The sequence below is a fragment of the Gracilinanus agilis genome, chromosome 1, assembly GCF_016433145.1.
Source record: "Gracilinanus agilis isolate LMUSP501 chromosome 1, AgileGrace, whole genome shotgun sequence".
Lineage (NCBI taxonomy): Eukaryota > Metazoa > Chordata > Mammalia > Didelphimorphia > Didelphidae > Gracilinanus > Gracilinanus agilis.
Window position 1 is genome coordinate 62,261,739 of NC_058130.1, and position 23,409 is coordinate 62,285,147.

At 45.9% G+C, this 23,409-nt stretch overlaps 1 protein-coding gene across 1 annotated transcript in view; it reads left to right on the forward strand.

Annotated features, from left to right (window-relative positions):
• The window catches only part of PLXNA1 (plexin A1), a 224,964-nt gene extending 203,066 nt beyond the window's left edge, over positions 1–21,898 (forward strand). The window contains exons 28-30 of the mRNA XM_044676176.1: positions 2,459–2,671; positions 5,362–5,512; positions 21,803–21,898. Of these exons, the coding sequence (XP_044532111.1) occupies positions 2,459–2,671; positions 5,362–5,512; positions 21,803–21,898 (460 nt within the window). The remainder of the gene's footprint in view (positions 1–2,458; positions 2,672–5,361; positions 5,513–21,802) is intronic.
• Positions 21,899–23,409: the final 1,511 nt, after the last annotated feature.

The following is a 23,409-nucleotide window of genomic DNA, read 5'->3' on the forward strand; positions in this document are numbered from 1 at the left end:
ACTTTAGGGTCTAAGACCAGTCCAGCCTGGGACTCCTGCTTCAGGCAAATTCCCAGACAAACTCACTTAAGGCTTTAAAGTCTTTGTAAGGATGAGCGTGGGGGACCAGTTTTTACTAACTTTTTGGTGATATTAATAACTTTTAATATCTTGAGAATAGCACACGAATTTCTCACTCCACACACCCATCATCCCATTTGATCTTTAAAACAACCTTATGAAGTGGACAGAGTATCTATTATATCCATTTTACAGGAGAGGAAACTGAGCCTCAGAGAAGTGAGTTGTTTGGGTTCACCTAGTAGGAAGCAGAGCCAGGCTTACCCTCAGGTCTTTTGACTTTAAGTCCATTGCTTCTTCTCTGTTAACATATCCCCCTGGAAGAGTCTGTAGAAAGCATTTCATAAACCTCTGCATTTTGCATATGGGGAGACTGAGGCACAGAAGTTGACTTTGCTTGATAAATATCACAAAGCTAGTTCTTGAAAGTACCAAGATTAAAACCTAAGTTTTCTGTCTTTTAGGCCAGTGATTACAGAGTGTACAAATCATCTAAAGAATTATGATAGTCTGTATATGGTAAGAATCTAATGAGTGAATGGAACTGTAAGTGTCCTAGGACTGTTGAGGAAGGAGATGCCATTGTGGGCTGCAGTCCAGTAAGGCTTCACGGAGGCAAAGGTTCCTTAACTAGTGTCAACTTGGAAAAACTAAAGTAGTCATAAAATCAAATCTTTAATCGGGAAAAGAGACAAGTCCTTAATAATTGGCCGCCATATAGAGCCCTGTGCTAAATGCCACACAGAGTCAAAACCTTGGGGCTCTGGGGACAGTGTCTCATGCTAGATGATTCTCCAAAGAAAAATAGAACATTGGAATCTTATATGCCTTTTGGAGAATTAAGTACAGTAAACATACACTGTCTGGTTGCAAGCAGCCTTGGGAAAGAGGTCATAGCCAGAGGCTGGGGTGGTCTACTAGAGTGGTTACAAAAAGGATGGTTCTTGCACTGGTGCTGGTCTTCTTGGGAAGGATCTCAGATTCAGTGGGGGAAACTTCTAGGACAAAAAGGGTGATCGAGCATTTGAGGATTTCTGTCCATCCTATTCAAGACACTTAATAGACAATAGATGTTTGGTGATCCCTTGTTCAGTCTAAAACAAGGGCATTTTAGGACTTCCCCTAAAGGAAAATTTCTAAGGCGTAGGATTCACATCAACAATACTTACTGTTATTCCAGGACATTAGCAATAACAAGACAAGAATGACCAAGGTGGGGCAGGGTCAATGTTGAGGATTTGGTGAGATCAGTTAGGGGAGCCAGACAAGCCAGAGGATAAATCTAGGTTGCTCCCCAAAGGCACAAAAGGGCGTTAAATCCAGAAAACTATCCATGGAGATCACAATCCCAAATGAGGAGCCTGGGGCATACAAGGTCATGGGCCAGCATAACAAAGGGTCAACATGTGGAACAGACCCTGGTCCCCAGCAGCGAGAGGAGACCTGGGAGCACTGGACAGAAGAATGGCAGACATGGATAACAAAGAACAGTTCCATTTCTCCAGAACTTGGGGGTTACAAAGGGCTTTTTAAAAACCACTCTGTAAGTTAGGTGGTTTAAGCACTGTAACTCCAGGTAAAATGCAGGCACTTAGCAGTTAGATATGTGACTTGCTCTGGTTGTCTGAAGCAAATGTCAAAACCAGTGTCTTCTGAGTCCAGGTCCATACGTGGACACTCCTCCCATTGGACCACTCTCCTGCTCTCGGGCAGAGGAGAAGTCATTGAGTGACCTTGGACCCTTGCCTTCCCTGGTTCTTTGTTTCCTTCCCTACAAAATGAGAAGCTACATGCTCTCTGAACTCCAAGAGCCTAGAGGATGCTCTAAGCCTAGAACCCTATCTGCCTTCTACTCTGAGTCAGAACCAGTCTCCCAGAATGTGGGCAGACTCAAGCCTGCAGGTGGCTCTGACGAGGAACAGGCACCTTCCAGTAGGTGGACTCCTAGGGTTCTCACCTGGCCACAAAGGGTTGGCTAAGTCAGGCTTTTCTACAAAGGCAGACCATAAGAGCAAATATAAGGTTCAGAACAGAATGGTGCAGGAAAGCCAAGAACCCCTTTATCCGTGTCCACAGCCCCTGTCTAACTCTGCATTTTAGGTACACCTCACTGTGGCAGGGGGCAAGTGGCACGGCCCCTCTTTAGTGCTTCTCCTAGGTCAGAGTCCGAGTCTCTCAAGGTTGGAACATTCCATTCTGATGGCTCTCTCGGCCCTAAGGTTTTTGTGCTAACACAAATACTTTGTGCTCTACAGCTCTGGGTTCTGCTGCCCTTTCAGCTCTAATGCTCTCCGTATGCCTTTCATTCTGATGGAGAAGCCACATTTGTGGCCTCCCTTCACTGCACTCACCTGTGTCTCTCTCTTCTTTCCCCGCTCCTGCTGCCTCGGGACCTCAGCCTACCTCTGCGCTTTTGGGTGAACGTGATCAAGAACCCACAGTTCGTGTTTGACATCCACAAGAACAGCATCACGGACGCCTGCCTGTCTGTGGTGGCCCAGACATTCATGGACTCCTGTTCCACCTCTGAGCACAAGCTGGGCAAGGACTCGCCCTCCAACAAGCTGCTGTACGCCAAGGACATCCCCAACTACAAAAGCTGGGTGGAGAGGTGAGCCTCACTGCTTCTTGTCTGGGGGATCCCGGGGTGTGATGACGTGGCACCCCCAGCGTGGGCCACATCCCCTGCATGATCCCCAGGCTCTGGTTCCCGGGGCCTGGGAGTGGAAGCTTCATGGGGTTCGGCTTTGGAGCCCTGGAGCTTGTGTGTGTGTGTGTGTGTGTGTCTGTACCGTGGTGGGGTACAGCGCCATAGTGTGAGAGCACACCTGACTGCAGCTGCAAGTGTGTCTGGCCTGTGTGCTTGTGGGTCACAGTCATGCAGACACATATTTTCCTCCGTGTTGCTTCGCAGCATGATGCTCTATGTATGTGCCTGCTTTGGGCATGGTGTCCACGACACCTCTTAGGGGCATGCTGTGGGGTTACCTGAATGCGAGGATTAGGGGTAAGGGAGGGAAAAGTCCAAATATTCAAGTTTGAGTTCCTGCTGACTGATGGGTTACTATATCAGCCACTTGCTCTCTGAGCCTCTTGGCCTTATCTGTCAGGTGGAGGACTCCTCCTCTTAACCTGCTAAGGACAGCCCGGGATCATTGATGTCACCTGGCTGTGAATTTCATTGTAGAGGTCGCTGGTGGGGAGAGAGCAGGAACTGTGACGCTACTGCCTTTGTTCCTGTATCCTAGATTTCCTCAGGAGAGCACAGAACTGAGCTTTCTGCCCCTGGGCTCTGGGACGCTGAGGTAGGGTTTTCCTGCTGGTCCCACTTGTCAAGAAAGGGGGCTCCCCTCTGAGGTAGGGGAGCCAAGAATCTGTCCTTAGAGGAAGGTGGCTCAGAGGATGTGTTATGCATGCCAGTGGTTATGCTTTCCTTAAATGTGGCCTTATAAAATAGAACTTCTGAAACAAGGAAGCACAGCTCCTTCAAGAGGCAGCTTGGGACTCCCAGGTACTGAAAGAAAATGAGATATGTTCTTTTTCTGGGTCCTTTCAAAAACCTCTAAATATCTTAATCCATGACTTAAGGGGCTAAAGCACCTGCTTACTCTATCTCTGATCATTCTAAGGCTGTGAAAGATTCTGGCATCCTTGATGCCAGCCCCAGAGCTCCAGCAGCTTGCTGCCTCATGGCCCCCTCCCTGCCAATCGCTGGCCTCTGCTCTGGCTTTGCCCTCTGCTGTGCATCCTATTGACAATACATGGGCTTTCTGCAGGGTTGATTTCTAAGGGAAAAGAGGTTATCCAGGGATAGTAAAGCTGCAGGTACATACGTCAAAGCGACCCAATATCTGGGTGGTTCACAGATTTGCCCATCTCCACAAACCCTGAGTCATGGACTGTCTCATTCTGTAGAGCTTCGCCCCAGGTGGGCAGTCAGCCTCTCCTGTCTTATTTGGACTTTATGAGGACAGGGGAGAGAAATAGAGATGGAGAGACAGACTGACTGACTCTGCCAAGTCTCATCCTTTCAGCAGGTGTTCCCTTGGCTTAGTTAGCCTCGGTTTTTACCTCATAGGCTCCTAGGAGAGAGGAGGGAGGGAATGAGCATTTATAAGGTTCCTACTATGTAGACACTGCTCAATGCTTTACAAATCTTGTCTCATTTGAACCTTAAAAAGACCCCACAAGTTAAGTGCTATTAGTATCCTTATTTTTACATTTGAGGAAAGTTGGGCAGTCCAGAGTCATACAGGTAGGAAGTGTCTGAGGCTGGATTTGAACTTGGGTCTTCCTGGCTCCAGACCCAGGGCTCAGTCCATTGCAGCACCTCGCTGCTCTAACCTCTATGAAAGCTGGCTAATAAAATGATCCCTACCTGTGTCTCCCAGTCAGTGGCTGCCAACTGGCACATGCCACACCAGGGAGGCTGAGCTTTTCTGCCTTTGGTGTTCACGATGGGGGCCTGACAAGAAGCAGCATGGTGGTTTGGGTAGAGCTGACCCCCCCAAGTTACCTGAGTTCTAGTTGTCCCTGTGACACACTGACTGTGTGATCCTGGGCCAGTCACATTCTCTCAGCACCCCCAAGCTGCTCAGGTCTTTTAAGTTGTATTTGCTGGCAAGGTAAAGGCAGATTCCTTACCTTGCTGTTCTGTACTAATGAAATCACAGGCTCAGTCCCTAAGGGTAGATTAGCCATAGGATCATAGAGCTGGAGGGGAGCTTCAGGGCCCTCTGCTCCATCCTCTCATTTTACAGATAAGGAAAGTAAGGTCCAGAGAGATTGTGCCTCTCCTAAGGCCTCCCCAGATAGTAATGGCAAAGGCAGGATTGGATGTGTCCCATAACTCGTTCATCTTCCTCCACCCTGCTTCTTATTCTCCACACTCAGCTGATAGGTGTCCTGGGGTGAGCACTGAATGTGGAGTCAGAGGACATGGGTTTGAATCCTGGTTCTGTACTCTGTTGTTATGTTGTTTTTGTTGTTCAGGCTTCATGACCCCATTTGGGGTTTTCATGATAGGGATACCAGAGTGGTTTGCCATTTCCTTCTCCAGCTCATTTAACAGATGAGGAAACTGAGGCAAACAGGGTGAAGCGACTGGTCTAGAGTCACACAACAAGTGTCTATGGCCATATTTGCACTCAATTCTTCCTGACACTGCTCCTGTCAACTACACCATGATGGGCAGATTGCGTAAACCTTATTAGGGTGACTCATCTCTTAGGTTGCTTTGAGTCTCGGTCCTGCAATCTGTACCCCCATCAGACTCAGACTCAGACTCCTGCTTCCCCACAGGTACTACTCCGACATCGCCAAGATGCCCGCCATCAGCGACCAGGACATGAGCGCCTACCTGGCGGAGCAGTCACGGCTCCACCTCAGCCAGTTCAACAGCATGAGTGCCCTGCACGAGATCTACTCCTACATCACCAAGTACAAGGATGAGGTAGGGCGCCCCGCTCCGGCCCGCACCCTGCCGATTTTCCCTCCTCACCCGCTCCCAGCCCCAGAACTCCGGCAGAATGGAGCATTGTGCATCGCCCCGGGCAGGGGGACGGGATGGGGTGCGTGAAGGTGAGAGCGGCCCGTAAGGATGCCCAGAGCAGGGCAGCCAGCACGGCCGGGAGTCTCCGGGTCTTGCCACAGGAGGACCGTTGGAAGGCACGGCGGCCGCGATCACCCTGTTAAAGTAGTGGAAAGATTCTAGTCCACCCCCAGGGTCCCTCCCGAGGGTGAGCTTCTGGACTTTGGAGCTTGCTCTGAACATTTCCTGTCCTTAGAGAAAGCTTCTAAGGAATCTCGGGCAACCCTTGTAGCACTCATGAAAAGATGGTCAGCTGCCGCCGCAGCCCAAGGGAGGGGTTCCTGTTGTCATTGCAGCAGGCCTGGCTACTCTGTGTGATCCTGGAGCCTCCAGGGAGCTATGCGTGTCCATGGCAACACAGCCCTGGCTGGCAGCATCCTGGTATCAAGGAGGAGAGCTAGAGGGCAAGGCAGGGGCTCAGCCAGCCGTGGCACGCAGCTGAAAGACACATAGAACAGCCTCCTAGAGAGGAAGGAGCTGAACCAGGTCAGGGTCTGCGAATGGAAAACCCGCTCCGACATGTAGCGCCCACAGCATGGTGGTGGAAGGTGGTGGAAGGAGTAGGAATGTTTAGGTTTGGGGCAGCAGAGGCCTGGCATTTAGCTCCTCCTCCTCCCAAGAATAAAGGACAGGATGGAGGGGTGAATAGAAGGATACTGTGTGCCAGGAGCTTTGCTAAACAGCCAGCATAAAAGAAAGACCAAAAGCCAGCCACAGGCCCTGTCCTCAAGGAGCTCAGATTCTAATGGGGGAGACGGCCCAAGATACATCCAGAGTAGAGGGGAAGTGAACTCAGAGGGGAAGGCAGTAGCAGTGAGGGCACCTGGGAAAGGCCTGTGGGAGAGGGTAGGATTTCAAGTCTTGAAAGAAACCAGGAAAGCTAAGAGAGCTGGGTCCTCCTCCCTTATGGAAATCGCTCGCTCACTCTGAGCCTTGTCTTCCTCCCCTGTAAATCAAAGGAGGCTGGACCCGATGTTCTTTAAGATCCTCTCCAGTGCTAATGTCCTTTGTCTAGGGTCCCCCAGCCCCGACACCCTCTAGGAACTGCTTGTCCCCTGTGGTCAGCAGTAGGGTAAGCTTACACACCAGTTGGAATGCCCTACAGGGAACAGCACCCCATCTGCTGTCATTTGGACTAATTAGCACTGTAAACCACTCTTCAAACACACTCCTAGAAATCCCTTATTAAAGCTATAAAATAAACAGCCACGATAAAAGATATCTCACCCACAAGACTGCAAGTCTTTACAGTTGCCCATAAAATATGACCACTATCTTGCTCCCAGATGCAGTTTAGCTAGAAACCCAGGCTTTCTCTTTATAGAGATCTGGGCCCAGGCTTGTCCTTGTGCTTGGGGACTTGAGCCTCCCTTGGGGCCCAGAGAGGAAGCTTGTTCCCCAAGGACAGGACCATCAAGGGGCTTTGTAGGACTGAGATTCTTGGTTGTATTTTTTGTTGTTTTTAGATTTTTTGGATTTCCTTTTTTTTTTTTTTTTTTAAAGAATGACAAGGTCATTTCCCAGTCTACTGACCAACCTTCCCAGCTTTCTATGAAACTGTCCCTATTCTAATTTCCTATGTCACAATAGTATTCCATTACATTCATATACCATAACTTGTTCAGCCATTCACCAATTGATTGGGGCACCCCCTTTGTTTCCAGCTCTTTGCCACTACAAAAAGAACAATAAATATTTTTGTCCATCTGGGTCCTTTCCCTCTTTCTTTGATCTCTTGGAGTTTAGTCGTGTATCCTTAAATAACAATGTATTTGTGAGCTTGTCTTCCCATTGCCCTCCAGCATCAACTGTTTCTATCTTTTATTGTCCTTGCCAATTTGATGGGTGAACCAAGACTTAAGAATGGTTTTAATTTGTGTTTCTCTTATTATCCATGCTTTGGAGAGCATTTTTTATATGGTTGTTGATCATTTGGGAGGGCTTGGCTTCAGCAGACATTCTTGACCAGCTCTGGGCTGAGTCTTCCATGGACCCAGTGCCACTGAGATGTCTCTACCCTGGGGGCCCATACATATGGACTTCAAACAGGCACGGTTCCTGTCTTCTGTTTTTATGCTTTTAAAATGGGGCCTGAGTGTCCTCATGTATGAAATGATGGGTTCAGCATAATAAAAACAGTTAATGGATGAATGTAGCCTTGTGGATAGAGAGGTGGCTTCAGGCTCAGGAAGGCCCATATTCAAACTCTGCCTATGAGAAATCATGACTACGTTGTCCTTAGCAAGTCACCTTAATCTCTTGGTGCTCCCAAACAATTCTCTAAGATCAGTGATTGTGGAGTAGTCGCCACTCTACATTGGTAGAGAGTGTCCTCAATGCAAGTCCTTTAACCCCAGTGCCATCACAGATCTAGAAACTCTCTTCCCCACCCATCATCTTATTGGACTCGATCCAGTATTTTAGCCTGGACAGATTTGTTGGGTATTATCCAGCTTGCTAGTTATCCTTGTAGCTTTGTGCCATGTGCAGATTTGCAATGCGTGACATTCTAATCCTTTGTCCAAGCCATTGGCACACATGTTGGTACACATTTAAAGAGCATAAAGTCTAGCATAGATTATAGAGTGGCTACTGCGTACAATGCACAATGTTAGGTACTTTACGATCTCCTATGACCCTTCCACCAACCCTGGAAGATTAGGCACTATTATAATGCTAATTTTACAGTTGAGGAAATGGAAGAAATGAGAGGTTAAGTGATTTGGCCAAGGTTACCCAGCTAGGAAGTGTCTGAGACTAGATGGAGCTTCAGGTCTCCCAAGACTTTATTCATTGAGCCTTCTAGCTGCCTCTAAATGGATCTGGTCATTTAGCCTGTATTGAATGTACCTTTCTCTCTACTGTTGTTTAGCCCTCAACATTTCCCACAGGAATAGTTTGGGAAATGTTATCAGATCTCCCTACTAAAGTTGAAGTAAACTACAGCTACCGTTTCTTCTAAAATTAGCAGCATAGTAATCCTGTCCAGAAAAAGAAAACGAGGCTAATCTAATGAGTCTGTGCTAATTCTCTGGAACAGCTGCTCTTTTTCTAGATACATTCTAGAATTTTCCAAGCCCCCTGGACTATAGTTTGTGGGTTCTATTCTCTCCTTCCTCTCCATCCTCCCCCCTCACCCTCCCCTCTGCCTTTATTTCTCAGTCCTGAGGTGCCTCTCTCTGTCTCCATGGTCTGCCAAAGACCACAGTTAATTATGAATGACATTCAACAGTTTTCCTTACCTCCGATTCTGGTTCATTTGGGCCTGAACCCATCAAGCCCAGTGAAGCCTTCTCTTACTCCATCTTCCTTATCTCAGGTTTTAATTCTCTTTATACTCACTTCTCTTTTTCCCAGTCAGAAGATGGCTGTCCTTGACACTGCAAACAGAAACAATCTAAGAGTTGCGCTCTTCTACATTTTCTCCATCTACCATTATGATAAAAATAGCCGTAGCTCTCATTTATACAGCACTCTAAGGTTTACAGAGTGCTTAACATAGATTATCTCATGACTTAAAGTGGAGGAATGATCAACTCTTGGCCAGGGATGGAGGGGACTAACAAAGGCAAGTAGGAATAGGTTTGTCAGTACCCTGTAATCAACCAGGCATTGAAATAAAAGGGATGGGGGAGGGTGAGCTCTGCTTATATACATTCAAGCTGATACTGTGGAGTAGTTGCATTAAGATAAGGAATAGTAATTGGTGTACCCAGAAGTTTCCGGAAGACAGATCCAAGAAAGGAACCATTAATAAAGCCCATGGCTGAAAGTCTAAGCAACAAGCAAGAGGAACTCAAGTCCCAAATGAAGGGTTTAATTTGACCTCACAGGCGCTTTTCTCTAAACTTTGATGGAATAAAACCCATGACTACATTATGGCCTTGAATATGTAGAGCAGTAATGTCAAACTCTAGTAGAAAGGAGGGCTAGGGGTACAGCTGGATAGAGTGCCACACCTGGAGTTGAGGGCCTGGGCTCAAATTTGGCCTCCGACCCTTCCCAGCTGTGTGACCTTAGGCAAGTCATTTAACCCCATTTACCTAGCCTTTGCCTTTCTTACAAGTGTTACTAAGACAGAAAGTAAGGGATTTTTTTAAAAGAAAAGAAAGGAGTGGGGAGCACTAAATCTTTCACAAGAATCTTTACAGGCCACATACTGTCTTAGAAAACCCCATATAGGGGGCAGCTGGGTAGCTCAGTGGATTGAGAGCCAGGCCTAGAGACGGGAGGTCCTAGGTTCAAATCTGGCCTCAGACACTTCCTAGCTGTGTGACCCTGGGCAGGTCACTCGACCCCCATTGCCTACCCTTACCACTCTTTTGCCTTGGAGCCAATACACAATATTGATTCTAAGACGGAAGGTAAGGGTTTAAAAAAAAAAAAAAGAAAGAAAACATTAATTTTGTCGGTGTTTTATTGTATTTTTATTTTGTTAACTACTTCCCAGTTACATTTTTACCTGGTTTGGGCAATAATCAGGAGGGTCGAGGGCCATATTACAACCATGTTTGGCACTTATGATGTATAGAATCTTTAAGCTGAAGATTATAAAAGACCTAAAGGACCTCATCAAGAACAGGCCAGGTCCAACTAACGTTATTCCTTTTTTGGACAGGATTTCCAAACTGGTAGATCAGGGGGGTGCTTTAGATGTAATTGATGTGGCTTTTAGGAAAACATTTGATAAAGTATTTCTTATCTTGTAGGTATGCAGTTGATTTTTTGAACCTGAGTGTAGATTTTGGGTTTATTCCTCTTAAATCTCCTTGTAGTCATTTTATTTATTAAAGCACCTCATGCTTTTCTTGTAGAAAAGATGGAGAGCAGTAGACTAGATGATAATAGAATTAAGTGGAATCAGAACCACTGGAAGGAGAAGACTCCAAGAGTAGTTGAATGTCATCCTGGTAGGATGTTTCCAGGGCAGTGCCCAAGGGAGCTATGCTTGCTTGGCTCTTTGCTCTTGACTGCTTTGTTTTTAGGGCTGTTTTTTTTTTAATAAATGACTTGAGTATAGACTGAGGCTGCATACTCATTAGATTCACAGATGACACAAAGCTGAAAGGGACACACTAGCACACTGGATGAAAATTAGGATGAACAATTTCTTTTTTTTTTAAAGTTAAATTTTATTGATTTGTTTTATTTCTATATAACCTTCATTTTTGAATATATTCCTTTTTCCTCCACCACCCAGCAGACCCTCTTTTATAAAGCGACAAAATTAAATAAAAAATAAAGGGCAAAAAAAGGAAGTTCAGGAAGATTAACCAGTTTAGCTGCCTATTTTTATAGGCAATGTTAGGCCTCCTCCTCTGCAAAGGAAAAGGGAGGCACATTGTCTCATCTCTTCTCTGGGTTCAAGCTTGGCTATTATAATTCCACAATTCAGTTTGTTTTTTTCCATGATATTGTTAGAGTCATGATATATATTGCTTTTTTTCCTTATCCTACTTACTTCCCTCTGCAACATTTTTTATAAATCTTCCTACATTTCTCTGAATCCTTCATGTCTGTCATTTGTTACAGCTCAATAATATTTAATTACATTCAAGGACCATAATTTGTTGGGCCATTCCCTGGTTGACAGGCATCTACTTTGTTTCCAGTTCTTTGCTACTATAAAAAAGTGCTACTATTGGTATATATTGGTATAAGTGTCTGGCTTTTCTTTCCTTGAGAAATATATACCTCATAGTGGGAACTCTGGGTCAAAGGATCCATAAAAATCTTGGCAGGCTAGAGCACGGGATTGAATCTGACAAGCTAATCATTCTATTTTTGTTGTCCTTGATATTTGGCATGTCAGATTCTTTGTGACCCCGTTTGGGGTTTTCTTGGCGAAGATACTTGAGTGGTTTGCCATCACCTTCTCTAGGTCATTTTACAGATGAGGAACTGAGGCAAGCAGGCAGAAGTGACTTGCTCAGGGTCACACAGCCAGTTAATGTCTAAGGCCACATTTGAATTCATGAAGATGTGTCTTCCTGACACCAGGCCTAGTATTCTTTCCTTGTGCTACCAAGATCCCCTAATTATTGTACAATTCAGTTTAAAAAAAATCACCTTCACTTAAGAACAAGAAGGTGACAGTTTCTCTTTTCTCTGCCCTGATGAGACTACAACTGCAGCGTTATTCTCAGTTCTCTTAGGGCAATTTTAGAAGAACATTTATACATTGGCAAGGGTCCAGAGGAGGGCAAACAGGATGCAAGAGGTCCTTGAATTCAAGTCTTTTGAGGCTCATTCAAAGGAAGTGGGCGTGTTTAGGCTGAAGAAGAGAAGGCATAGGGGGAATGATTGGTTCTTCAAATACAAAGGCTGCACTCCAAGTCTAGACTGGAATCCCTAATTCCTATATTTTGAACTCTAGACTAAAAATGCAGCAATGCATATTTGAGCCAAACAGGGCAAGAGACCACCACTCTCCTTGTTCTGAACATCTCGATTCTTCTATTAATGTGAGCTCACTTCATGTTGCCTTTTTTTTTTAAACCCTTATTTTGTATCTTAGGATCAATTCTAAGGCAAGAGTTAGGCCACTGGGGTTAAGTGACTTGCCCAGCGTCCTCTCACATTGACTTTAAAAAAAGCTGCTTGACACATTGTTGTTGCCTCCTGCGTTTATACATCACAAAATCTAGTCTGTAGTCATGCCTTCTCCATCTTGTAAATGTGTAGTCAATTTTTGGAACCTGAGGGTAGAACTTTATATTTATTCCTCTTAGATTTCATATTATTAAATTCAGCTTGTGATACTTTAAAGTTCCGTTGTTGTCCCCCACCATGTTAGCTATCTCTCCCAGCTTTATGTCTTCAGCATATTTGACAAGGGGGTCTCATCAAAGTTGTTCATAAAAAAGTGTTCAATAGAGCAAGGTTAAGATAAAAGGTTGAACCATTTTAGGAGTGTTTACATGGGCAAAAGGGAATGTTTTAGGAGATGAGAAATGAGAGATTATTTGTTTAGCCAACATTTATTGATCACCCACTATGGGGGGGGGGGCTCTGTGCCTGGTACTTGGGGAGTCCGAAAGATAACTTATTCATCCTCCTTGCTCTGATTGTGAAAGCATGATAATTAGACAAAAGAGCTGTCAGCTTGTAGAGGAAATAAGTGTTTCTGATAACTGCAATACAAGAAAGACTGTGCTTAGTATCATAAGAGAAGATTACTGATTGCTCGTAGTTGAGAGAGAAAAATTCCCTTCTATTTGGTTGCCCCATGTTGGTAGGGCAGAAAGTCAGGGAATATTTGCTGATGGAACTGGCATTGGGAGCTGATCCTTGAAGAGTGGATGGAAAGGCAGCTAAGTAGTACAGTAGATAGAGTACCAGGCCTGGAGTCTGGGGGACCTGGGTTCAGATTTGACCTCAGATACTTCCTAACTCTGGGACCTTGGGCAAGTCACTTAACCCTAATTGCCTAGCCCCTGCTGCTCTCTTGGAACTGATATTTAATATTGATTCTAAGACAGAAGGAAATGGTTAAATAAAAAAAAAAAAACACCAAGAGTGGGTCACTGGGAAGGGAGGAAAAGGAGACTCCATGTGGAAGGAACAGCTTGAGGTAAAGTAGGGAAACATGGGGCGTGCTTGGGGAACAGTGAATTTAACTTCAGTGCAGGGTATGCTGGTAGCAGAACAATAAGGGCTAAGACTGGAAAAGGGAGTTGTAGGGAAAGCATGGAGGGCCTTGAATGCCAGGCTAGGATGTTTCTAGCTATTCCTCCTATTTATTTCAAACCACCTCTTCTTTGATTTAAGACTCTTCCCCCTCAAGCCCCAACTCACTCTCCATTGGCCCCATGTGGAGCCCTGCTCCAGATTTCTGGGAGAGGCAGGGGATATTCAGATGATGATAATTCACATTTCTGTAATGCTTTAGGATTCACAAAATGCCTTTCTCACCACTAGCCCAATGCTGTATAAGAAAGACTTTAGTAGGAGTTGAGCTGATTGCCTGCTCGCCTCCTGAGCAGCCCTTTCAGAAGGAAAGCTTTAAGCTCTAGGAGGGGGGAAAGGTGATTGATAAATGGAACTGTTTTGTCTTGTTGGGGGTTCTTAATCCTTAATCCTTCCGCAGAGACAGAGTTGGATACCTTCTCAAAGGGTCACATTCTGAGAAGAAGCCAGGCTTTTTGGAAGCCCAGAACAATGGACTGCTAAGAGCCGAGCTGTCACACAGCACTCTAGCTGAGCTGGGCTTTGGAGCCCAGTGAGTGGGGAAGAGTGGAGTGGGGAGGAGTAGAGAGGGGAAGGAGGGAGGGGGGGAGAGAGAGAGAGAGAGAATGGGAGAGACACAGAGAGATTGACTGATTGATTGAGGGCTTGTGTTTCAGTCCTGGCATCATACAGAAAGTTAACTTCTCTGGGCCACTGTTAAACTATCACTGACCAGTAACTTGAGTGCCAGAGTTAGAGGAGACATTCAAAGACCAGTTAGTCCAACCCTCTTTTGCCAGAGGAGAACTAGATGTCCTTTCAGAATCCTGGAGTCTTTGCCCTTTATCTTCAGGTTTCACCCATAGGACTTCCAGGCCTTGCCATCTGCCCTGCAGTTGAATTCTCTTTCCTCTGTTGTCTTCCCCAATTAGAATATGAGTTCTCTAAGAGAAGAGACTATTTCTTTCTCTCTCTATATATATATATCCCTAGTGCTTGGCACAATACTTGGCACATTGGAAATGTTTTTTTAAAAATGCCTTTTCATTCATTGCTTTATGGGCTTCATCAAAAACCTCTGATCTCTGTGATCTGGAGGTCTTTTCCTTTAGACCAGCGGTTTGTAAGTTTTTTTCCCTTGGACAGTTGTTTGGTCAGACCTGTGGTTCTCAGAATCTTATTTTTAAGAAACCCAACAAACAATTGAAGAAAATAACAATTTCAGTTACCGGTTAATGACAATAAAGATGAAAAATATTTCCCATCTGAGTTCATGGACCCCAGACATCTATCCCCTAGACCCATTTCATCTTAGATCTTCATGGGTTAAGTATAGCCTGGCAGCTCACACTATCCCTGGGTGGGCAGGCATACAAGGGACAGCGACAGGGAATCTGGTGTTCTCCGCTCCAGGGAACTTCTCTTCTTACCGGTAATGGGATTAATAAATCGCAGCTGCTTGTTTTGTTTGTTTTCATTCATTAGACACAATTACGCAGAGCCCATCTTTGATGCAAAATGAGAGCGAATCGTTTTTTTTTCCTGTTGTTCACTGCAATAATGTGCCGTCATCGGTGCTGAATGGGAATCATAATTAATTTTCACTTTGAGCTCGACACCGTGTACAATAGGGAAGCTTTTGCTTGAGGTTCCCTGTAGTTTTCTCTTTCCTCCTTAGTGCTTCTGGAAGACCAAAGAGATATGGGGTCACCAGAGCCCCACAGCCAGCTTATTAAGGCCAAGTGTCCAAGCTGGGGAAGTGCTTCTCAAGAGGGGTGGTTAGGTGGCATGGTGGATAAGGCACAAGGCCTGGAGTCAAGAGGACCTGGGTTTATATCTGACCTCAGACACTTTCTAGCTGTGTGTCTTTGGGTGAGTCACTTTAACTCCAGTTGCCTAACCCTTACTACTCTTTTGCCTTGGAACCAATCCTTAGTACTGATTCTAAGACAGAAGGTAAGAGTTTTGTAATAAATGGGGAGGTCTTTACCCCTAGGCTGCAGGGCTCTGATTCTTGTATCCAGCATCCTTCCAAGCTGGGGCTGGTTTGGGATGCATGGGTAGGTAATGTCTCAGCTGCCATTGAGTTCTCTCTGGGCCCACTCAGATTCCATAAAATGAGAGGTTTGGGCTTTTGGCCCCATTATTGCATATGGTTCTTGGCTTTTTTATCTTGAGTCTCTCTCTGACCATTCTCCTAGATAAATCTTTCTGAAGCACAGCCTTTCGCGTCTTTCTCATGTGTGGAACAAGATGAGACAAAGCAAAATGATAAAATAGAGCCCCAAGGTGCTGCCTGACACTAAGTGATGTAAAGCCCAGAGGCATCGGTCTGACCTTTCATGTTCACTGCCAACAAGCCCCACATCTTAGCGATTCCTTTGTCCAGAAGCTTCAACAGATAATTTCATCTCCATCCAAGCTGATCTGGCCTGGGTCATCCAGTCCAAGGGTTCTTAACCTGAGATCCATGAACTTGTCTTTTTTTTTTTTTTTAATTAGTATTGGCATGCCTGTGTTTCCAATATAGTTTTCTTTGTAATTCTATGTATTTTATTTCATCTACTTAGAAACATTATTCAGAGAGGGAGCCCATGGGCTTTATCAGAATTTTATGCCAGAGGGGTCTAAGATGCAAAAACCTCTGGTCTAGTCCTGCACCTTCCATTTTTGGTTGAGTAAACTGAGGCCCAGAGAGGCATCATGACTTGTCTAAAGCCACACAGTTAGTGACAGAGCTCTTGCTCCTATATCTGCTTCAGTCAGTCTATCCACAGGGACTCATCAACACCTACTGTGTCCCCAACATAGTTTGGCACATGGATCCTGCCCTTCCTACCTCCCTGTTATCCTAAGTCATTCCCTAAATCAGCTTTAGGCAATGGAGGAGGCAGAGGAATGGAATGAGTCAAGGCTCAGAAGTAAGAATAAGGCTGGCATGCGGGTGGGGAGACTCCTCCTAACAGGACAGGACAGTGCCCCAGTGTGCCTTAGAGAAGGGGAGATGCCCATGGGGCAATAAAGGAGCAAGGTATATTGAGGCCAGACTGGGGAAGATTTTAAAGTCTGGGAGAAAACAGAGTTTCTGGTTCTGGGGAATATAATGTGAGAGTTATTTAGATTCGGAGTGAGAAAAGACCTTCCAGCTCTGTCTCTGATCCTGGAAGCCAATTCATACTCTGTACATTCTCCCTGCCACTCCCCCCTCCTCCCCCATCCACTAGGACCACAAGTGAAGCTATTGGCTGAGCTGGGTGGGATGCCCAGGGGGCTTTGTCCTCCTTTCCTTGTCTGGACTCCACCTCTATTTTGTATTCTCATCTCTTAGCAAAGATAGATAAACAGATTATAGATATTATATTAGATTATAGATTATAGATAGATAGGAGGCATAGGTGATAGAAAAGCTGGAAAAGTAGATAGGAAAGTCAAAGAAGGAATGCAGCTGGGGTGGGAATAAGCCAGGGCAGATGGGAAAGCTTTGTGGAGGTCACAGAATTTAAAGCTGGAGGGATCTGCTAGTCACATAGGTCCAAGCCATTCATTTGGTGGATGAAGGATCTAAGACTGAGAGAGACCTCTGCAATGTTACACAGGTCACAGATAGCAAATAGCAGAGCTGAGGTTCAAACCCTGCTTCTCTGACATCCAGTGCCCTTTCCATGATCCCATTTTACTTTTAGATGACCCCGTGGCCTCAGCCCTCCTTGCCACAGGGCAGCAGTACCTGACCCATGGAGCAACGGATGATTCCCCTTGTGGAAAGAACAGGCTGAGATCCCCTACTTCCCTGCCAGCCCCATCATTAGCCAGCAATTGGTTTCCAATTACACACCTGATGAAATGGTTCATCCCATTGTCTGGAGACCAAAAGGGTGCCTTATTGGCTGATTGTGGAACTGTGTGCCAAGGCAGATGGGAAGTTTTCAAGAAATTTGTTAATCTGCCAGAAACACCTGACTCTGGGCCATACTCAAGGAAGCATCTTCTAAGGCAACAGGGTGATGAAAATGAGAAAAAACAAAACAAAACACTAGATGTGGTCAGAGTGCCTAAGTTCAAATTCTGATTCTGCCCCTTAATTCCCTTATTACTGGACAAGTCATGTTCCTTCTTTGACTCTCATGAGTTTCTTCATCCAGGTAGAATTGGATGACTTCTTAAGCCCCTTCCAGCTCTCAAATGATGATCCCAGGACTCTGTGACCTGGCCAGCTACATGGGAATTCATTATACTCCTTTATATACTGTCTGAGAATTCAATGTAAAACCATGGTCAAGTCCCTTCCTTTCACTAGGCCTCAGTTTCTTCCTTTGTTAAAGGAGGGGAGTGGACTAGATGCACTTTTAAAGACCTTTCTTGCTCTAATTGTCTGTCAAGTCACTAACTAGCTCACATATACCTCCTCCTGCCCCTGCCCCCACCTTCCATCTGATTATTCCATTTCTCAGAGGGTCTCTCCTTTTTTTCTGGTCTCATGTGGAATTTATAGTAGATCCTCTTAGCATGCAAACTTCCTGAGAACAAGAATCATTTTTCCTTTGATTTTGTATTCTCATCTCTTAGCAAAGAGAGATAGATAAATAGATTATAGATAGGTAGGAGGCATAGATGATAGAAAAGTAGATAGGAAAGTCAAAGAAAGAAAAAGGAGAGATAGAGGAAAGATAGAAGAAGAGATAGGAGAGACGAATGATAGAAGAAATAATTAAGGGGGTATCTCTGTGGCTCAATGGATTGAGAGTGAGACCCAGAGATAAGAGATCCTTGGTTCAAATCTGGCCTTAGATATTTCCTAGCTGTGTGACCCTGGGTAAGCCACTTAACTCCATTGCCAACCCCATACTGCTCTTCTGTCTTGGAACCAATGCCAGTATTGATTTTAAGATGGAAGGTAAGGTAAGGGTTAAACAAAAGATATAGGTAGATAGATAGGAAAGATAGAAGAAGAGATAGAAGATAGAAGAAAGAGCTAGATATCAAGGAAAGATAGAAGAGATTGGTGATTGCTATGTAGGTAAGTAGCACACTTATTAAGCACTTATTGTGTACCAGGATCTATACTATGGAGATGCCCAAGAAAGATAGCTCTTATCTTTAAGAGCTACATTCTAAAAGAGATAGATCAAGAAGAGGATTTGGGAAATAGGGCAGGGGTTTAGGAGAGTGAAGCTTACTCTATGGGACAAGACAGATAATCCAGAGATGGAGTATTCCAGAGAGGGAGTTTAGGGAGGGCTGAAATGAACAGTTCTAACCAGAGTCTCCCCAATTCTGAGAGCAGACTTAGAACAGCCTCAAGGTAGATGAGGCAACAAGTGGGGACATGAGGCAACCTGGAGCCCAAGATTGGCTGGGAGAGATGTAGCTGATAGGCAGTGGAAAGTTTGGGAGTCAAAGGACTTGAGTTTGAAGCCTGTGACCGTAGATAAAGGATTTCATATTCCTGGGCCCCTGTTCTTATATAAAATATTAGAATAGGCACTGCCTCACCTCATCTGAATGGTGGTAGTGCTCCCAGGTGGGCACAGTATCATGCCAGCTGCTACTATTGGCATGCCTTCCCTCCAGCACTCCCTCTCAACCCTGACTTCAGGAGGTGACCCATTTCCATCCAGTAAATCAAAGGGGAGGACTGAACTTGAACTCTTGAGTCCAGATCCTAGGTCTTGTGTGACCTTGGGTCATTTTCCATGTCTGGGCCTTAGTGTTTACATCTGTACGGTGAGAAGTTTGGCCTGGATGATTGACTCCCTCACAAGCTGCTTTTATGGCAAGAAATTCTGTCTTTTAAAAAAATTATTATTTTTATTGGTCTTTTAACACTTTCCCAACAATATTCCAGGCTTCTTGTCCAGATCCCTACAAAAAAAAAAAAAAAAACATTCCCAGAAAACATTTAAGCCCAACTTCCTGGTGGTATGATGGAGACTCTTAGTCACTTTCCACCTTTTCAGTTTACTGATGGTTAAGGGGCACGAAGGATGGGTGGTGGGTGCTTGGACTGGATAGCATGATACCAGCATTACCCATTGTATCCAACCTAGTTCTGTGAACTCTTAGTGCCATCTTTGTCTCATGGTGCTACCTTGTTTTTTAGCTAAATCCTAACTGCATCTCCTTTCTCTAGTGGGGACTGCCTTTCTTTGGGCTTAAAAATGGTTGTCATCAGACCACAGACTTCTCTGGGCAGAGTCATCTCACCTCTTTTAATCTTTAAACTCCCTCTGAGCCTGATTTTCCAGAGCTTTGATGAACTTCTAGGGCTCTTTCTAACTCTATGGCAAGTTTGTTTTTTTAATCGGACATGCAACAAGACCTTACTGATCCCCATATTGAGGGTCCTGCCCAGTGCCTGACTCTTCTGAAGGACTATGGGAAGTTAGGGGAGACATAGCCCTTGGCTTCAATGGTCGGTCAGGAAGAGACAGTTGAAACATGTCAAGAGCTTTTGAGCATCTAAGACAGCATATGGTCAGGAGCTCTCAGCGCAAGCACTCTGGGATTCAGAGAAAGGGAAGAGATCTTTGGGGACTGGGGAAGTCGTGGAAGGCCCTCATGTATGAAATGTGAGCTAATCTTAGGCCTTGAAGGACCATCTCAGATTATGTCTGGTGCAAACCTAATAACCCACAATTTCTGTTAAGAACCTGATTTCTCTCTGTCCTCGTGTAGAAATGTGGCACCTCTCTACCTGCTGTTTATTGACTCTTTCCCTGGCTGTGTCTCCCAGGAAGGGAGAGGACATGTTGGTGCAGTCTAGGTAACTTGCTCTATACCCATGAATGCCAGCAGCGCAGCAAGTCTGAGTCTGGGACTTTTGGAGAAGGCCTCTTTTGCTCTTAACTGGTTACCCAGTTTGATGCATGCCCTCCTCAGGTGGCGAGTTTTGCTTGTGGCTCTCAAGATAAAAGGAAGGTCAGATGTCTGGCTATGGAGGCCTTCCCAGCTCCTGACCTCAACAGTTGGGCAGCTGGGTGACCTAAGATGTTTTTGCAGTCATCTGATTGAATCTGATGTACTTTCTCCACTGTTCTTACGGCATTGTATTTTTTCATTGGTTCAGTATAGATGGGAGGTTATTAGTTGTAGTTTCTGGAAGGAGGCTTGTTGGGATATATAGTATTGGGCTGCTAAATGCTGAGTCTGGGCTTCCAGACTGGTCTAAGGAACTCTTTAAATAAGAAACTACCTCTTACCAGTATGGGTTGTCACCTTTCCGACTTAGCATCTTAGAGAATTGCTTGGAAGATTAAGAGGATAAGTGCTTTGCCAAAGGTCGCATGGCCAGTATGCCTGAGGAGGGATTTGAATTCAGATCTTCCCCATTGTGGAACCATCTCTCTACCCTCTATTAGATCCAGGAGGGGCCTTATAGAACATGTAGTCCAATTCCATCACTTTGGGGAAACTGAGGCTTGCGTGCCCATGGTCACAAAGCTAATAAGTGACAAAAACAAGACTTCAACCTTAGCTGGCATTATTGCTGCAAGAGAACTCAGAGACTACTTAGTCCAACCCCTTCATGTGCAGGTAAGCAGCCTGAGGCTCAAGGATGAGTTTACCCAAGAGTGAGGGGTCATCCATCTAGTAAACATTAGAAGGGAGTTTGAATTTAGATTCTCTGTTTCCAAAGCGGTAGCTCTTTGTGCCTTTAATGATGGGATTCTGTGACTGGCAGCTCTTGTCCGCTGTAGCCTACGGGATGAAGCCTTCTCAGTGGTTGGGTTTCTCCTCGGTGGGCTGGAGAGAATGATTGGTCTGAGTATGTGGCTTGGAGCTCTATCATTCATTAGGCAGTGTCTGATGAAGGCTTCTCCTTGGTGGGGTAGAGAGAATGGAGCAGCGATCAGTGCAAGTATAGAACGTGGAGCTAGCCCGTTAGTTATACAGTATGTGACGAGGCCTTCTCAGTGGGGCGGCCAGACACGTTAGAATTCTCATTGGTTGTGGCATACAGCAGTTGCATCAAACACAAATAGAAAGAAATCCTTGCAGGTGGGATGTTGACTTAGAAAACCACAAATTAATATCTCGGTTATGTTATAGTTCTATTTATTTTGTGAAATATTTGCCAGTTCCATTTTAATGTGGTTCCCCCACACTGGGAGTTTTGCAGGGGTAAACTTGATACTTTGGCCGTGCAGAATAAGGCTTTCTGACTGGTTGGTGGTTACTAGCACGGGGCTTTCTTGTAGGTTTGGGCTACTTAGAATCTGTGATGTGAACCTGGGATAGTCCAGATGACATCATTGTGGACAAACCCATTTCCCTGAACTTTTTTTCAGACTGAGTTAGACTGTAGGAAAGCAGAGAGCCTTCCCAGCAGGGTGTAGACAGGACAGCCATTTGTAGAATGAAGACTGCCCGTGATCTCTGTTTGGTGGAAGGATTGCTGGGAGCCTTGACTCTCCCACAGAACCTGTCGGGTGTTCCATGCATGCTCTCCACTCACTGCCCTCTCCTTTCTTGTTTCGCTCACAGATCTTGGCTGCTTTGGAGAAGGATGAGCAGACGCGAAAGCAGCGGCTTAGGAGTAAGCTGGAGCAGGTGATAGACACTATGGCCCTGAGCAGCTGAGAAGTCCAGAAGGGCTCCTGGTGACTTTTTCCTAGTGGCGGACTCTGAGAACCAGAGAGACAGAGACAGAGAGAGAGGCCAGCAGCAGGGGCAGCAGTGATTGTCCCCACCCTGGCCATGCCTGGGAGGAAGCGGGGGACCACGCTGCACTCACCAGAGCCCCTCCTGAGCCAGCCAGCACCGCCAAGCCAAGGAAAACTCAAACACTTGATCTGCTGCAGAAGGGGAGAATCACAAAACCCAAACACCCACCTGCCTGCCTGGAGAGACAGAGAAGGACCTTTCCAGGCAGCAGCACATGGTGGGAGGCAGAAGAAACCAGAATGACTTGGCAAGGAGGCAGCAGCCATGCACGCCTCCACCCCTCACCTAAAGCTGGCACAGCGGGAATGGTGCTCCCTTTGGGGGACAATGCCGGGGGAGAGGGTGGGTATCTTGGAACCTTCCCTCTGCCTTCCTATCCCCTTTTTCTTGGAGGTTTCAGATTTTAATTCCTCCAAATGTGACTGTTTTCTTCCACTCTCTCATCTGTCCCCCTGGACCCAGTCCACCCCACACCCCACACCCTCCCACTGTCTTTTTCATTTACCTGCTCTATTTGCACAGCTTACCCAGCGTCAAAAATTTCCTTTTACAAATCTACCAATAGAGAGGGAAAAAAAAGATGACAAGAAAGATTTTATATAGGACAGGAAATTGGCTCTCCCCCCGCCAAAAAAAGTGAGAGGGGGAACCTTTGAACTAGTTGTCAGAGCCCAGGCGGCACAAAAAAGGAAAAGAGTGTATGCAGAGGGGGTTGAATCTTCCTGGCCCACGACATGTCATCTGGAGACCTCTTAGCACACATTGTAGAGAAAAGCCCCTGGGCGCTCCCCAGATCAGAGAAGGCCAGAGTCGGAGCCTGCAAGGAGGGCAGCTCCTCTCCTGAGGAGGCATAGACAGAGCCTGAGAGGTGCCCATGTCTTTGTTTCTGCCCCACATCATTCTTAAGGGCTGTGGGGAGCTGGTCGGGTGGGACAGGGAGGATGTGTGGGCCACACACCCTCTCTTCCTGCTCCCTCCGTGCTCCCTGCTTCTTTCCCCGTTCCCATTACCCCAAACTCCAGTCTGCTCCCCTCTCCATGGGCTTCCTAAATTAGCACCCTTCTCCAACCCCAGCACAGCCCCCTGCAGGGCCAAAGGAGGAAATCCCTCTTGATCCCGAGCTCTGCTGCTGTCCATATATTGGAGACCCACACCTGGCTCTGGACCTGAGACAACAGTCTCTCTGTGGAGAGCTTTGCCTGAGTGAAATCTGCTCCATCTGGAGTTCCCCATTTGTCTCGCCTCCTTTTGGGAAAGGGTCTGATGCCGTTGGGCTGTCCCCATGCCCAGAACATCTTGTTCCTGGGTTGTGGTCACGGGTGGAAGCGAAAGCCCTTCCCTCTGTTCCCAGAGAGGAGGAGAGGCAGAGAGAAGACTGACCCCTTTTCCAGCCCTCACTTATGCTGTTGGAAGGAAAAAGGCAAGGC